Below are 14,486 nucleotides of genomic sequence, written 5' to 3'. Positions count from 1 at the left end.
AATAAAATTATTATGAGATAATTTTTTAATAGTGTAATTGATTTGTTATAAAAATAAAAAAAATTGACTGCTGTCGGCTAACTTCAGTATCACTAAAATTAAAAAAAAATTTCTAATCTCCGTCAACTTCAGTGTCATAAAAATAAACGGTTATAAATCGAAAATCTACTGTACCGATTAATTCTCGAGGAAGAAAACGTTTGTGGTTTGTGGTAAAAAAAATAGAATAAAGTCGAGGGCGCCACCCATTAATTAGAACATTGACTGTTGCATCTTACTTGTCAATTATTATTATTTTCGAGCACTCAGTATCCAGTAGACACTGTAACGGGCAACTGTAAGCCACTGGTAAGTCAGTAGTGTAAATTCATATAGTACTAATGTGATGTGATGATATACATATATATTAATAAAATTTACCGTATTGTTATATATACATCTATACATACATTTGCATCTTTCCACGTCAAGGACTACATCTTTGTTCTTACATTATGTTATTGTTATTACATCTCATATTTTTTTATCATATTCATGTTACATCAAAACATAATAACATTATCAGTTTACACTTTATCTAATAAATTATAAATAAATTTAAATTAAACTCAAATTTTATTACCAAGTGTCTCTTATTTACATACTGCTGTCTAGTTGATACACATTTTAATATCATGACAATAATTTCTTATCATTAAATAAGGTTATTAATTGTTATCACCAATTTCGTGAGTGAAAAAACACAAATCTATCGACATTTATTCCCTCTAATATAATATATACAATCATTATTTAGTCATTTATTTTTCTACTTGACCTCGCAAACTGATATTTATTATTATTTTACAATTACGGGCATGCGAGGATTTAAAAAAAAATTTTTCAAGATACTATTGGATGCTCAAGTTTAAAAAAAGTAAGTTTTAATTTTTTAACAAGTAAAATTTAATTTAATTTTTTTTTATTTTTTCTTTTTATCTAGCACCGGATAGATGAGGGCTCAACAACTGCATTTAAATTAAACTTTAAATTTATAATAAATAAATTCAATTGATTAAAATATTAAAATGGGTGAGTTACTTGGGTCAGCGAGTTTTTTACATCTCGGAGATATTGTCAGCTTGTATGCTGAAGGAACAGTATCAGGATTTTTATCAACTCTGGGGTAAGTTTTTTATATTTATAAAAATTATTAGAGTAAGATATTAATAAAAATTAAATTTATTAATTAAAAAAATAATAAATTGAGTATCTGAATATTTAAGTATAAATAAAATGAATAATGATTATAAAATGTGTATGGAGCACATATGAATAGAAAATCAATGAATATCTCAGGGTATACTTAACTCATATTTATTTTTATACTACATGGTTTATGTGATAAAAATTAAATAGCTCATAGGGCACATACGAATCGGTGCATATTGGGTTAATCAAGTGAAACGACGCACGTACGTCCGTACAGAGTATACTACTCAAGCACAAGCACATAGATGATGCTAATATAATAACAACAAGAGAGCGAGTCAAACGATTGGAAAAAAGGATAAATGATATACACCTAGAGATCTTTTTATAGAATATTTATTCATCGTGGTTTTATTTGGTTTTTAAAATAAATAGAAATATATCCATAACATTATATTTATGATATTAATTATTACGGTAATATTATTTTAGTCAAGCTAAATTCATTTTTGTATTTTCATTTACAGATTAGTTGATGATAGATGCGTCGTTTGTCCTGAAGCCGGGGACTTGGTTAATCCGCCCAAGAAGTTTAGAGGTGATTAGTAACACAATAAAATGCTAATTGTAATTTTTTACGAAAATATCTATACATAAGATTTTTTTAATTTATTTTTAATTAGACTGCCTGTTCAAAATATGTCCTATGAATCGATATTCCGCTCAAAAGCAGTTCTGGAAAGCGGCGAAGCAGAGTGGAAGTTCAACAACGGATGCCGTTTTATTAAAGAGACTTCATCATGCCGCGGAAATCGAAAAAAAACAAAATGATACTGAAAATAAAAAATTATTGGGCTCTGTTGTATCTTACGGCAACGTTGTCCAGGTCAGTAGTACAAATGTATATTTATTTTCTTATATTATTTAATTTAATAATTTGCGGATTATACATACACTCAAATTGGATAAATATTACAGCTACTTCACCTTAAATCCAATAAATACCTGACGGTAAACAAAAGACTCCCAGCACTTCTGGAGAAAAATGCGATGCGTGTTTACCTGGACGCAAATGGCAATGAAGGCTCCTGGTTTTACATAATGCCCTTCTACAAATTAAGGAGCGACGGTGATAGCGTCGTTGTAGGTGATAAAGTTATAATGGAGCCTGTTAATTCTGGCAGACAGGGTCTTCATGTAGCCGCAAACTACGAGCTTAGCGATAATCCAGGCTGTAAAGAAGTTAATGTTGTTAATGCCTCTACTTCCTGGAAAGTAACATTGTTTATGGAGCACAAAGAAAACCAGGAGGAGATCCTCAAAGGTGGAGACGTTGTTAGACTCTTTCATGCTGAGCAGGAGAAATTTTTAACTATGGATGAATATAAAAAAAAACATCATGTCTTTTTGAGAACTACTGGAAGAACAAGCGCCACTGCGGCGACTAGTAGTAAGGCGTTGTGGGAAGTAGAGGTAATATTTAAAAAAAAAAAAAAAAAAAAAAAAAATTATTATTTTATTTTTTGAATTATTATATTTTGGTATTTTATATCAGGTTGTTCAACATGATCCCTGTAGAGGTGGAGCAGGTCATTGGAATTCTTTGTTTCGATTCAAACATCTTGCTACCGGTCAATATTTAGCCGCCGAAATTGACATTGATGAGCCATTAGACACATCTAAATTAAAACGTGGTAAATTAAAATAAACTTAATTTAATAAAAAAATTTCTTAAACAAAATAAAATCTGGAGAATTAAAAAATTATAAATTAAAATAAAATTGTTTGTTATAATTTCAGATTTATCTGGAGCAGCGTACCGATTAGTATCTGTACCCCACAGCAATGAAATCAGTTCACTATTTGAGCTGGATCCTACAACACTGACTCGGGCTGACAGTTTGGTACCTCAATCTTCATTTGTAAGACTACATCACATATGCACAAACACTTGGGTACATTCGACGAGTGTACCTATCGACAAAGACGATGAAAAGCCAGTCATGTCAAAGGTATGATCAAGAAAAATCTCAATAAAGAATATTAAAATATTGATTTGTGTATAAAAAAAATTTCAGGTAGGATGCGCTATAAATAAAGAGGACAAAGAGGCTTTTGCTTTGAGATCTGTTTCTCCAGTAGAAGTTCGTGACCTTGATTTTGCGAACGACGCTTGCAAAGTACTTGCATCAATTAGCGGTAAATTGGAGCAAGGGACGATATCGCATAATGAAAGGAGGGCCGTTACAAGTTTACTTCAAGATATTGTTTACTTTATTGCCGGGTTGGAGAATGAACAAAACAAGTCGGAAGCGCTTGATTTAATAGTTATAAATGCTGTGAGAGATAGACAAAAATTATTGAGAGAGCAGTATATACTTGGGCAGTTGTTTAAAATACTTCAAGCGCCGTTTTTGGAATCTAATGAGGGGGAAGGACCTTTTTTGAGGATAGAGGAATTAAATGATCCTCGACACGCACCTTACAAATATATATTTCGCTTATGTTACCGGATATTAAGATTATCGCAACAAGATTATCGGAAGAATCAGGAGTATATTGCCAAGTTTTTTGCGTTTATGCAAAAACAAATCGGATATGATATTTTAGCAGAGGATACAATTACTGCACTGTTACATAATAATCGTAAATTGTTGGAAAAACATATTACAGCAGCTGAGATCGAGACATTCGTTGGACTAGTTAGAAAAAATATGAAAAATTGGGAGTCTAGATTTTTAGATTACTTATCAGATTTATGTATATCTAATAAAAAAGCCATTGCGGTAACACAGGAATTAATTTGTAAAAGCGTTCTTAGTGATAAAAATAAGGATATTTTAATAGATACTAAAATGATTAAAACTCAAGTGGAGGTCGAGGAGAATATTAATGAAGAGCATGAACACGAGCATGAACACCACGATGATACCAGCGAAATGACTCAGATAACGATATTAGAAGAGTTTGAAATTGTGCTTACTTGGAATAATGGAAAACGTTCAATGTCACTTAGTGAACTGTCAAGGGGCGCTAAAATAGGAAACCACGAGCATATTGCTATATTGGATTACTATAGACATCAATTAAATTTATTCAGTAATATGTGTCTTAATCGACAGTACTTGGCTTTGAATAATTTGTCCCCGCATTTAGATATTGATTTAATTCTAAAGTGTATGGAAGATGAAACGGTACCTTATGAGCTACGTGCTTCCTTTTGCCGCCTTATGTTACATTTGCACGTCGATCGAGACCCTCAGGAACCCGTAACGCCTGTTAAATACGCTCGTCTGTGGTCTGAAATTTCATCAAAAATTAGTATCAACGATTATGACACTAATAAAATGCCAGATGAAAATAAAGAAGCCGTCAGAGCTCGGTTTAGCTCTACAATACTGTTTGTCGAAGATTATTTATGCAATGTCGTATCGAATGTGTGGTCATTTGCAGATCATGAGCAAAATAAACTCACATTTGAAGTAAGAATTATTTATTTTACATTTTGATTATTTATTTTGCCGCATTTACATTATTTTATTTATTTATTCAGGTTGTTAAATTGGCAAGGGATCTCATTTACTTTGGATTCTATAGTTTTAGCGATTTACTGAGATTAACTAAAACGCTACTCAATATACTCGACTGTGTGTCTGATAAAGATTTCATTGATGGGAAAATATCGTCAACCAGTGAAAGTGATAGTAAGTTGATAAAATTTTTTTGCCGAATTTTTATCTAATTTTTAAATATTTAAATTATTATTAAAAAATCACGAATTGAAAATTTGTTTAGCCGAATCATTGGATTCTAAAAATGAAGGTAATTTAAAAAAAAGAAAAAAAAAAACAAGCAAATAAACAAACAAAAAAAAAAGATTGGATTATTATTTATAATTGGATGTATTTATTCCTCGCAATCGTTAAAATTAAACTCAAAAAATGTTGATACCTTTTAAAAAATTCTTTACAAAAAATTTCGACGATTCTGTGGAATATAATACACTCTTTAATTCGCGGTTAAGAGTATAATTATTTTTTTACTAGCTGAAGGTGGTGTATTGAAATGTATAGGAGACATGGGAGCAGTAATGACAAGTCTAGCTCTTGGACCCGCAGGTCAAACGATGTCTGGAAGTTCTTCGCCACGATCGAGCCCAGCGGCTAAAAAAGAATATCCGCTTGTGATGGATACAAAGCTAAAAATAATTGAAATCTTGCAGTTCATTCTTGACGTTCGGCTTGATTATAGAATATCCTGTCTGCTGAGTATCTTCAAAAAGGAATTTGATGAGAACGAAAGAATGTCAGGCGACGGGAGTCTTGAGCAGAAAGGAATAGACTTAGAAGCTATTGGTACTCAAGCGGAAGGAATATTTGGTAGTAGGTGAGTGAGATATTGTCGTAGTTGAACGGAGCATAATGGAGTAATTAATTGAATTTGAGTTATTGCAGCGACGAATGCTTAGCATTAGATCTCGATGGACAAGGCGGTCGTACATTCCTGAGAGTTTTGCTGCATTTAGCAATGCATGATTACCCTCCGTTAGTCTCTGGCTCTCTCCATTTATTATTCCGACATTTCAGTCAAAGACAAGAAGTCCTTCAAGCATTTAAGCAGGTTAGTTACTGGTAAAAATTAAAATTATAATGGATCTTTTTAATTTTTTATTTGCTACAGGTTCAATTGCTAGTTTCGGACAGTGATGTGGAGTCTTATAAGCAAATTAAAGCCGATTTAGATGTTCTACGTCAGTCAGTGGAAAAATCAGAGCTGTGGGTTTATAAATCAAAGTCAGTTGAAGAGCATGGAGGTAAAAAGAAGAAGAGCAATAAAGAAGACGAGGATGAGGGCGCAACTCCCCGTAAAATGCCTCCGAAATTAGCTCAAATAGATAAGAGAGGATCTGCTATTGATTTGGATGTCGGACCGCCTCTTCATGCGGACCAAGCTGAAGAATACAGAAAAATCCAACAAATATTAATAAGAATTAATAAATTATGCATCCAAACATTGCCTGGTGGCATTGTCAAGCCTCGTAAACATGAGCAAAGGCTTTTACGTAACGTCGGTGTACACACAATTGTTTTGGACCTCCTTCAAATTCCATTTGATTGCAAAGAAGATACCCGGATGAATGAATTAATGCGACTTGCTCATGAATTTCTTCAAAATTTCTGCCTCGGTAATCAACAGAACCAAGTTCTTCTTCACAAACATCTTGATTTATTTTTGAACCCTGGCATACGAGAAGCCCAAACAGTCTGTAGTATTTTTCAAGACAATTCGACGCTCTGCAATGAAGTCAGTCCAAAAGTGATTCAACATTTTGTTCACTGCATTGAAACACATGGCCGACATGTACAGTATTTAAAGTTTCTTCAAACTATTGTCAAAGCGGAAAATCAATTTATCCGAAAGTGTCAGGAGATGGTGATGCAAGAGCTGGTTCAAGCTGGAGAAGATGTACTTGTATTTTACAACGACCGTGCGTCATTTAATTATTTTATTGAAATGATGAAGTCGGAAAGATACCGCATGGATGAAAGCAGTCCACTCAAATATCACGTCGAGCTTGTCAAGCTATTAGCCTGCTGTACAATGGGAAAAAATGTCAACACGGAAATAAAATGCCACAGTCTCCTCCCACTCGATGACATTGTCGCGATGGTATCTCATCCCGACTGTCTTCCCGAAGTATGTTTTTTTTTTTTTTTTTTTTTTTTTAGACTTATGATTTTTGATATTTAATTAAAAATACTTTTTGACAGGTCAAAGAAGCTTATATCAATTTTCTAAATCACTGTTATATTGACACTGAGGTTGAGATGAAAGAAATTTACACATCAAATCACATGTGGTCACTTTTTGAGCGCTCCTTTACCGTCGACATGGCAATAATAGGAACTGCGACGCACGACAGAAATCATGCTGACACTGCACTGGAAAATTATGTTCTCAATTGTCTGATGAACATCATCACTACCTTCTTCAGCAGTCCGTTTTCAGATCAAAGTACCACTGTCCAGGTATATTATTCAGTAATTAAATACAATAATTAAAACACATTAAAACACCTTCGCAATGCCGAAATTATTTTTATCCGTCAATGTTTTGTAAATAAACCGTGGATTATTATAAATATGTAATATATTAAGTTAAAAAAATTAAATGCTGCACACTATTCGCTTTGCATGCCAAGTTATTGATAAGTTGTTACTTTTCCACTGTTCAGACACAAGAATTAATTATAGTTGGCAATTGATGTCGCAGAAGAGCAAGAATTTAGAAAATTACTGTCAAGCCCGTGATTTTAAAAATCAAACATGTAAATATTTTGATGTTAATTTAAATTTAAGTTTCAGAATTAATTTAAAAAAAAAAAAATATGCTTTTACATTTAACGGTCCGGCGATAAAAAAAATTAATGTGAGCTTGATAATAGCAGCGGTTGCAGCATGATTTGTGTTTTTTGGCATGCACCGATTGGGTTCTATAAATATTATTTTATTCAACAACACTGATTCACTGGGTTTGATTGATTTTACGGGGTCTGTATGGTGTTGGGGTTTTGATTTACTAATAGAAACATCTGCACGAGGCGAAGCTATTTTGGAATCTCAAGGAGTGTGACCATAATAACGACACCATTATTAATCAAATGGACTCTGTAAGTAATAAAGAGTCCAATTTTTGTTTATATTTAATAACTTTTCTGTTAATAGCATGTCGCTAATATAATACTTGTATATAATTCTAATTTACTATTTTTTAATAAAATTTTTCATGTATAAATTTAAAAATTAAAGTCTGCAGGATAATTCGATTGTATCATTCCAAAGATAATATTTTAAATAATTTATGTTTGAATATTTGTGTTGAATTTTTTATCCATACTGTGAATGATAAAAATTTTTTTTAATAACAGACCAGACAGCCAATATTCGTGCAGTTATTGCACGCAGCATTTAAAGTATCACAATGTGCGTGGTTGAATGCTGGCCAGCGATTCAATATAGAAAATTGTATAAGAACTCTATCTGAAGTTGGTAATTATTTTTTTTTTTTTTTTTTTTTTTTTTATTATTTTATTTGTAGTTTAATTATTTAAAAAGATTAAAGCCTCTCTATTGAACATAATTATATTTATTATTTTAATTAAAAATATTTTCAGCCAAAGGAAGAGGTATCGCAATACCAACTGATTTAGAGAGTCAAGTTGCAAATATGTTTAACAAAGCTGCGATGCTCAGTAGACAGACAACCAAATGGTTGCAAGCCGTTAAACAACCCAAAGTGGAACGCAGTCAAAGCCAGGTAATAAAATTTAATTTATATTTTTTATTTTTTATTATACTTAATTTAAAAAAATTAATTAATAGCTGATGCGACTGGATCGAAGCATCATCGAAGGTCTTCAGGATATTGTTTTACTGCTGGAAGAGCAATTGAAACCTTTAGTGCAATCTGAGCTATCGCTTTTAGTAGATATACTTTATCGCCCGGAGTTGCTGTTTCCGTCGGGTAGCGAAGCTCGGAAAAGATGCGAGAGTGGAGGTTTTATTCGGAGGTATTCAACGCTTCATTAAAAATTAATTGATTTTAGTGGAATATTATTAAGATAAAATTTTAATTAAAATATGTTTAAGGTTGATAAAGCACACTGAAAAGTTGCTAGAAGAAAAAGAAGAAAAATTATGTGTTAAAGTTCTAAGGACCTTAAGAGAAATGATGGCTATGGACCCGGAATACGGGGAAAAGGTTAGCATACGATAAAAGTAATCAATTAATTTTTTTGCACGGATTGCCGCTTTGGCTTACGTTAAATTTATAATTATCATGCGGCTATTAACAACATTAACGCAAAAGCATTAAATCGGAACAGACTCGTTTTAATAAAAAAAAAAAAATATTTAACTGACAATATAAGCAACAAACACATAGAATTTATTTTTTTCGCTGAATATCACAATTGCATAATTAGATCAGTATAAAAATTAGAGAGATATTATTTAAATACAAGTTTGCGAGCTAAAATATTGGTGAGTAATTTTTAGTAGGATAAAACTGTAGGTTTAAGTATTTTCATGCTGCAAAGGAATATCTGGACTCGGAGCAAACATCTGACGCCAAGAAAACTAACGAGTTGTCTAATGAAACTGATTCTAATGAACAGTTTATCGCGCAGCAAATGACACAGCAACAGCGGGTAAAATTTATTTGCATAGATAAATTAAAAAAAAAAAAAAAATTTAATATACATTTTTTTATAATGTATATTAAAATCTGAACCTTCTGTGAATCTCAGTTTAATTGCTATTTATCAACCAATTTTCTGCATGATTTAGTGCACGGTTAAAAAACTCTTTCACCTCTGTTTTTTTTTATTTCAAGTCATTAGTTTCATTTATTTTATTTTTTTTTGCAATTCGCTTCTTTGATAAACGATTTCAACTATTTTTATTTATTTATTTATAAATTAATTTTTTTTAATAAAATTTTTTCTTTTATAAGTTAATTATTTTTCTACTACACTGGATTATATTTTTATCAACAGGGAGACGCGCTGAGAAGCAATCTATTGATTCGGTACTTTGGAAAGGCATTTGTCCAGAAAATGGAGAACGTGGATATAAACGCGGCGTTAACAACAACGATAACGCACGGTCCAGGTGCTAAAATTCTAAGCCGAGCCGGGCGTACATTACACGAAGTTCAGAGCCATTTAGACCGCGAGGGAGCGTCAGACCTCGTTGTTGAATTAGTTATTAAGAGTGTTCATTCACCTAGTATATTTGTAGAAGCCGTTGAATTAGGAATAGCGCTTTTGGAGGGAGGTAATCCGATAATACAGAAGAGCATATACAGCAAGCTAATGGGGGATGATTTATCGCAATCATTCTTCAAAGTATTCCACGACAAAATGAAAGACTCTCAGCAGGAGATAAAATCAACTGTCACTGTTAATACCTCAGATATTGCTGTAAAAGCGCACGAGGACAAGGACCAGAGCAGAGAAGTTGAAAAGATATCAAAAAAACGTACGTCATGTAAATCAAATGGAATAGTAATTACCGACGAGATACGGGAAGAATTAAATAATGCAGGTGTAAGCACAGCTCAGGCTTATGCAAATGTTCGTACCATCGCTTCTGGGGATGACGTATCGAATACTGTAGCTCTTGGTTATTCGCTGGAGGATATGCTTGCAGACAAGCTGGAACGTCATAGAAGCGGCATGAATGTTAATAACGAGCATGATGAGGGTCTGCTCAACGCTAAAGTATTAGTAATGCAACCGATATTGCGTTTTTTGCAACTGCTCTGTGAAAATCACAACCGAGACTTGCAAAATTTTTTGAGGTACCAGAATAACAAAACAAATTACAATCTCGTATCGGAGACTCTGATGTTTCTGGACTGTATTTGCGGGTCAACGACCGGCGGGCTCGGGTTACTGGGTCTCTACATAAATGAACACAATGTCGCATTAATAAATCAAACTCTTGAAACTCTGACGGAATATTGTCAAGGTCCGTGTCATGATAATCAAAATTGTATAGCCACTCACGAATCAAATGGATTAGACATAATAACAGCGTTAATATTGAACAACATTAACCCATTAGGGAAAACACGCATGGATTTAATACTCGAGCTTAAAAATAACGCCAGTAAATTGTTATTAGCTATTATGGAGAGCCGAGGTGACAGCGAAAATGCTGAAAGAATACTCTACAACATGAACCCGAAGCAACTGGTGGACGTTGCGTGTCGAGCCTTTCATCAAGATACGCTCGATGACGACAACGACCTGGACGACACGTCAAACAGCGGCGAGGACGGCGTAGCGCCCAAGGAGGTCGGTCACAATATTTATATCCTCTGCCATCAATTAGCTCAACACAACAAAGAATTAGCATCTATGCTGAGGCCGTCCGAGTCGAACAATGCTGATGAAAAAATAAACAAAGCTCTGCAGTACTACGTCACTCATACAGCTCAGATTGAAATTGTCAGACACGACAGGACTCTCGAGCAAATAGTATTTCCGATTCCGGAGATTTGCGAGCTGATAACCGTTGATACTAAATTAAGAGTGCTTCACACTGCAGAAAGAGACGACCAGGGCTCCAAGGTATCGGACTTTTTCGAGCGCACCGAGGACATGTTCAATGAAATGAAGTGGCAGAAGAAATTGCGCGGCCAGCCGATGCTCTTCTGGATGAGCAGCTACATGTCGCTCTGGAGCAACATTTTGTTCAACTGCGCGGTGCTGATTAATCTGATAGTAGCTTTCTTCTATCCGTTTGTCGACGCGGTGCCTAAGCTAATTATTCCGCACCTGTCCAGCTTGATCTGGGCGGTGATGCTCGCGTCAGGCGCAATAGTCGTCACTTTGCCCAGGGAATCGGGCATAAGAACTCTGGTTGCCTCAACAATACTCAGGCTGATATTCTCCATAGGTCCAGAGCCGACGCTCTGGTTGCTGGGATTCTTGACGATAGTCCTGAAAATTGTCCACATGATCAGCATCATCGGGAATCAAGGAACACTGACTAAAAGTCCTGAACAAATTATTACAGACGTGGAGCTTTGGTATCATACGTCTTATCTGTTCTTCTGCTTGCTTGGGATATTTATGCACCCGTTTTTCTACTCGGTTCTGCTGTTTGATGTGGTCTATCGAGAAGAAACTCTCTTGAACGTGATACGGTCTGTCACCAGAAACGGGAGGTCCATTATTTTGACGGCAGTCCTCGCGCTGATTCTCGTCTATATGTTCTCGATAATAGGATACATGTTTTTCAAGGACGACTTCCTTGTAAGCGTAGACGACGAGATCGTGTCGGTTCCCACGGCTGAGAGCGATCCCATTGAGGCATGTGACGCCAAAGAATTCGAAAACTGTCAACCCGGTGAGGGGATATCAAGTTACTTGAAACGAGAAAATTTAAAAAACAATGCCGCTGAAATAGTAAGCGTTGGCGGTGAAATGAAAGAACGGGCCTGCGATTCGCTGGTGATGTGTATTGTTACAACAATGAATCAAGGGCTGAGAAATGGAGGTGGGATTGGTGATATATTGCGCGCACCATCCAGCACTGAGCCATTATTTGTTGCACGCGTTGTTTATGATCTGCTATTCTTCTTCATTGTTATTATTATTGTGTTGAATCTTATTTTTGGTGTTATCATTGACACCTTTGCTGATCTCAGGTCTGAAAAACAGCAGAAAGAATTGATTTTGAAGAACACCTGTTTTATTTGCGGGCTCAATCGATCCGCCTTTGATAATAAAACTGTTTCCTTTGAGGAACATATCAAGCATGAGCACAACATGTGGCACTTTCTCTACTTTATTGTCCTTGTCAAGGTTAAAGATCCGACTGAATTTACTGGACCTGAATCTTATGTTTATGCAATGGTCAAGGTAGTTATTATTTTTTTTTTTTTTTATTTATTATTTGTAAGCTAAAGATTTTTGTCAAAAATTTATCTTATAATTTTCTTGTTGGTTTTAAGAAAAAGTTATAAGATTTAAAAAAATTTTTATACGACCAATATTTTCACCGTAGCTCCTCAATTAATATTCATAATGAATGATTCAAATTTTTGGTAATTATCAAAATTTCAATTTTAAAGTTCCGGTTTTCTTATTGGTCTTAAGAAAAAATTATTAGAGATTTTTTTTTTTTATAAAATTTAATTTTGAACAATTTTTTTATATTTTCGCCGTAATATCAAAAATTTGACACCACTAATTATTAATTATTATTTTTAAATCAAGGCAAAAATCTCGACGCTGATTATCTGATATTTTAAAATGAAAAAAATTTTTTTTTTTTGACAAAATTTATTTATTTATTTATTTATTTATTTTTTTTTTTTTTTTTCTTCAATTAACAGGACCGCAATCTTGAATGGTTTCCACGATTGAGAGCCAAATCGCTTGCAGCGGACGAGGGTGAAGGTGAGCAAGTAGAATTACGCAGCTTACAATCCCAGTTGGAGTCAACTCAGCAACTTGTTAAATGTCTGTCTCAGCAACTTACTGAGCTTCGCGATCAGGTAATTTATCACGTTAATTTATTGCCTTCCAATAAAACAATAAAATTTATAATTTACTATTTTACTCGCCTAAAATCAGATGACTGAACAGCGGAAGCAGAAGCAGCGATTAGGTCTTTTGAATTCAGCATCGGCGTACATCCACGGCGCCCCTTCTTAAAGTAATAGTCCCCGTTGTTTAAATAATATTTTTTTTATTTACAATATATAAATATATATATTTAAAATCAATATCCTGGAGATATTTTTTATAGGAGTCGGCACGGTTAGGATCATTTTAAAATAATTAAAAAGATTACGCGTGCCGGTGAATTATTTAATGAAGGTATTTTCAATTTGAAATTCATATCACCGTAATAATTGTCAAGACCATTCATTACTAATTAATTACTTATTCAGTGTATGTTACATTTAATTGTTAATTACGTATAGAATGGAGAAAATAGTTGACTAATGAAGATAATAATTATCGTAGTAATAATAATGCATTTTTTTTTTTTTAAATAAATCTATATATTAGTTCTCTATTCCATTAAAAAAAAATCTTTTGGCATTTATACAGTACCTCTTAATAATTGCACATTTATTCGTACATTTTATGCAATCATTTTATTGAGTAACAATAATAATTAATTAACAAAGAAAAGTATATATTTAAAAAAAAATCAAAGTAATTTTTAGAATTACTTGATTCGTAAATAAATCATATCGTAAAATATTACATATATATTTATATGTTCCAATTACGTGCATCGTACAAACAAATTGTTAGAAAATGTTTTTAAAATTATTATAAACTATTTACTTATACACATATACATGTTTATATATTTTATTAATTCGATTTATTATCAATTGCCTGAAAGTCAAGTATAAAATTATTGTAAAATAAAAAAAATGTGGTAAGCAAGGCTGTGAGAATCCATTGCATTGTCTTTAAGAAAAAGATATATTTGTATCTTCCTTTTATTTTTAATCAAATTATTTTATCTAATTCCTTTATTAATTAAATCTAAATTATGAATCTCGTGCCAAATATTTCTGTAACTGATTAGTAATTTTTTTTTTTTATTATATTTGCAGTACTTTAATCAACAGTACAGGTATATTTTTATACTTAAGTTTTTTTTTTTTTTTTTTTTTTTTTTTTTTTTTTTTTTCATTTCTAATATAAGTGAAAAAATATTTAACATGTAATCTGTTAATTATGTTAATAAATAAAT

The 14,486-nt window shown here is 32.9% G+C and overlaps 1 protein-coding gene across 7 annotated transcripts; it reads left to right on the top strand.

The window, feature by feature from the left end:
- The first annotated feature begins 293 nt into the window (after positions 1 to 293).
- Positions 294 to 14,373, top strand: LOC141532440 (inositol 1,4,5-trisphosphate receptor-like). Of its 7 annotated transcripts, XM_074250792.1 has the most exons (22): positions 405 to 916; positions 983 to 1,165; positions 1,719 to 1,789; positions 1,875 to 2,077; positions 2,170 to 2,664; positions 2,747 to 2,885; positions 2,992 to 3,203; positions 3,270 to 4,673; positions 4,745 to 4,895; positions 4,987 to 5,013; positions 5,265 to 5,577; positions 5,646 to 5,811; positions 5,872 to 6,888; positions 6,963 to 7,220; positions 7,778 to 7,861; positions 8,120 to 8,240; positions 8,366 to 8,508; positions 8,574 to 8,761; positions 8,841 to 8,952; positions 9,749 to 12,625; positions 13,102 to 13,263; positions 13,343 to 14,373. In XM_074250792.1, the coding sequence occupies exons 2-22, from the start codon at positions 1,068 to 1,070 to the stop codon at positions 13,421 to 13,423; spliced, it is 8,322 nt and encodes a 2,773-aa protein (XP_074106893.1). In that variant the 5' UTR covers positions 405 to 916; positions 983 to 1,067; the 3' UTR covers positions 13,424 to 14,373. The 7 variants fall into 7 exon arrangements, with proteins under 7 accessions (XP_074106889.1, XP_074106893.1, XP_074106901.1 ...); XM_074250788.1 differs by lacking the exons at positions 405 to 916; positions 4,987 to 5,013 and adding an exon at positions 294 to 348 and having other exon boundaries at positions 5,238 to 5,577; XM_074250800.1 differs by lacking the exon at positions 4,987 to 5,013 and having other exon boundaries at positions 2,747 to 2,882; positions 5,238 to 5,577.
- Positions 14,374 to 14,486: the final 113 nt, after the last annotated feature.

Source organism: Cotesia typhae, unplaced genomic scaffold (genome assembly GCF_013202065.1).
Source record: "Cotesia typhae breed Kobodo isofemale line unplaced genomic scaffold, CoteBio_Ctyphae contig_119, whole genome shotgun sequence".
Classification (NCBI taxonomy): Eukaryota; Metazoa; Arthropoda; class Insecta; order Hymenoptera; family Braconidae; genus Cotesia; species Cotesia typhae.
The sequence above is the reverse complement of the archived record's forward strand: the minus strand, read 5'-3'. Positions and strand labels throughout refer to the sequence as shown.

Excerpts from the sequence above, each read along its gene's own strand:
- LOC141532440 (XM_074250788.1), top strand. The coding sequence starts at position 1,068 with ATGGGTGAGTTACTTGGGTCAGCGAGTTTTTTACATCTCGGAGATATT. Across the intron at positions 4,896-5,237 it reads GTCAACCAGTGAAAGTGATA|CTGAAGGTGGTGTATTGAAA; the intron begins GTAAGTTGATAA and ends TTTTTTTACTAG. Across the intron at positions 8,509-8,573 it reads TGGAACGCAGTCAAAGCCAG|CTGATGCGACTGGATCGAAG; the intron begins GTAATAAAATTT and ends ATTAATTAATAG.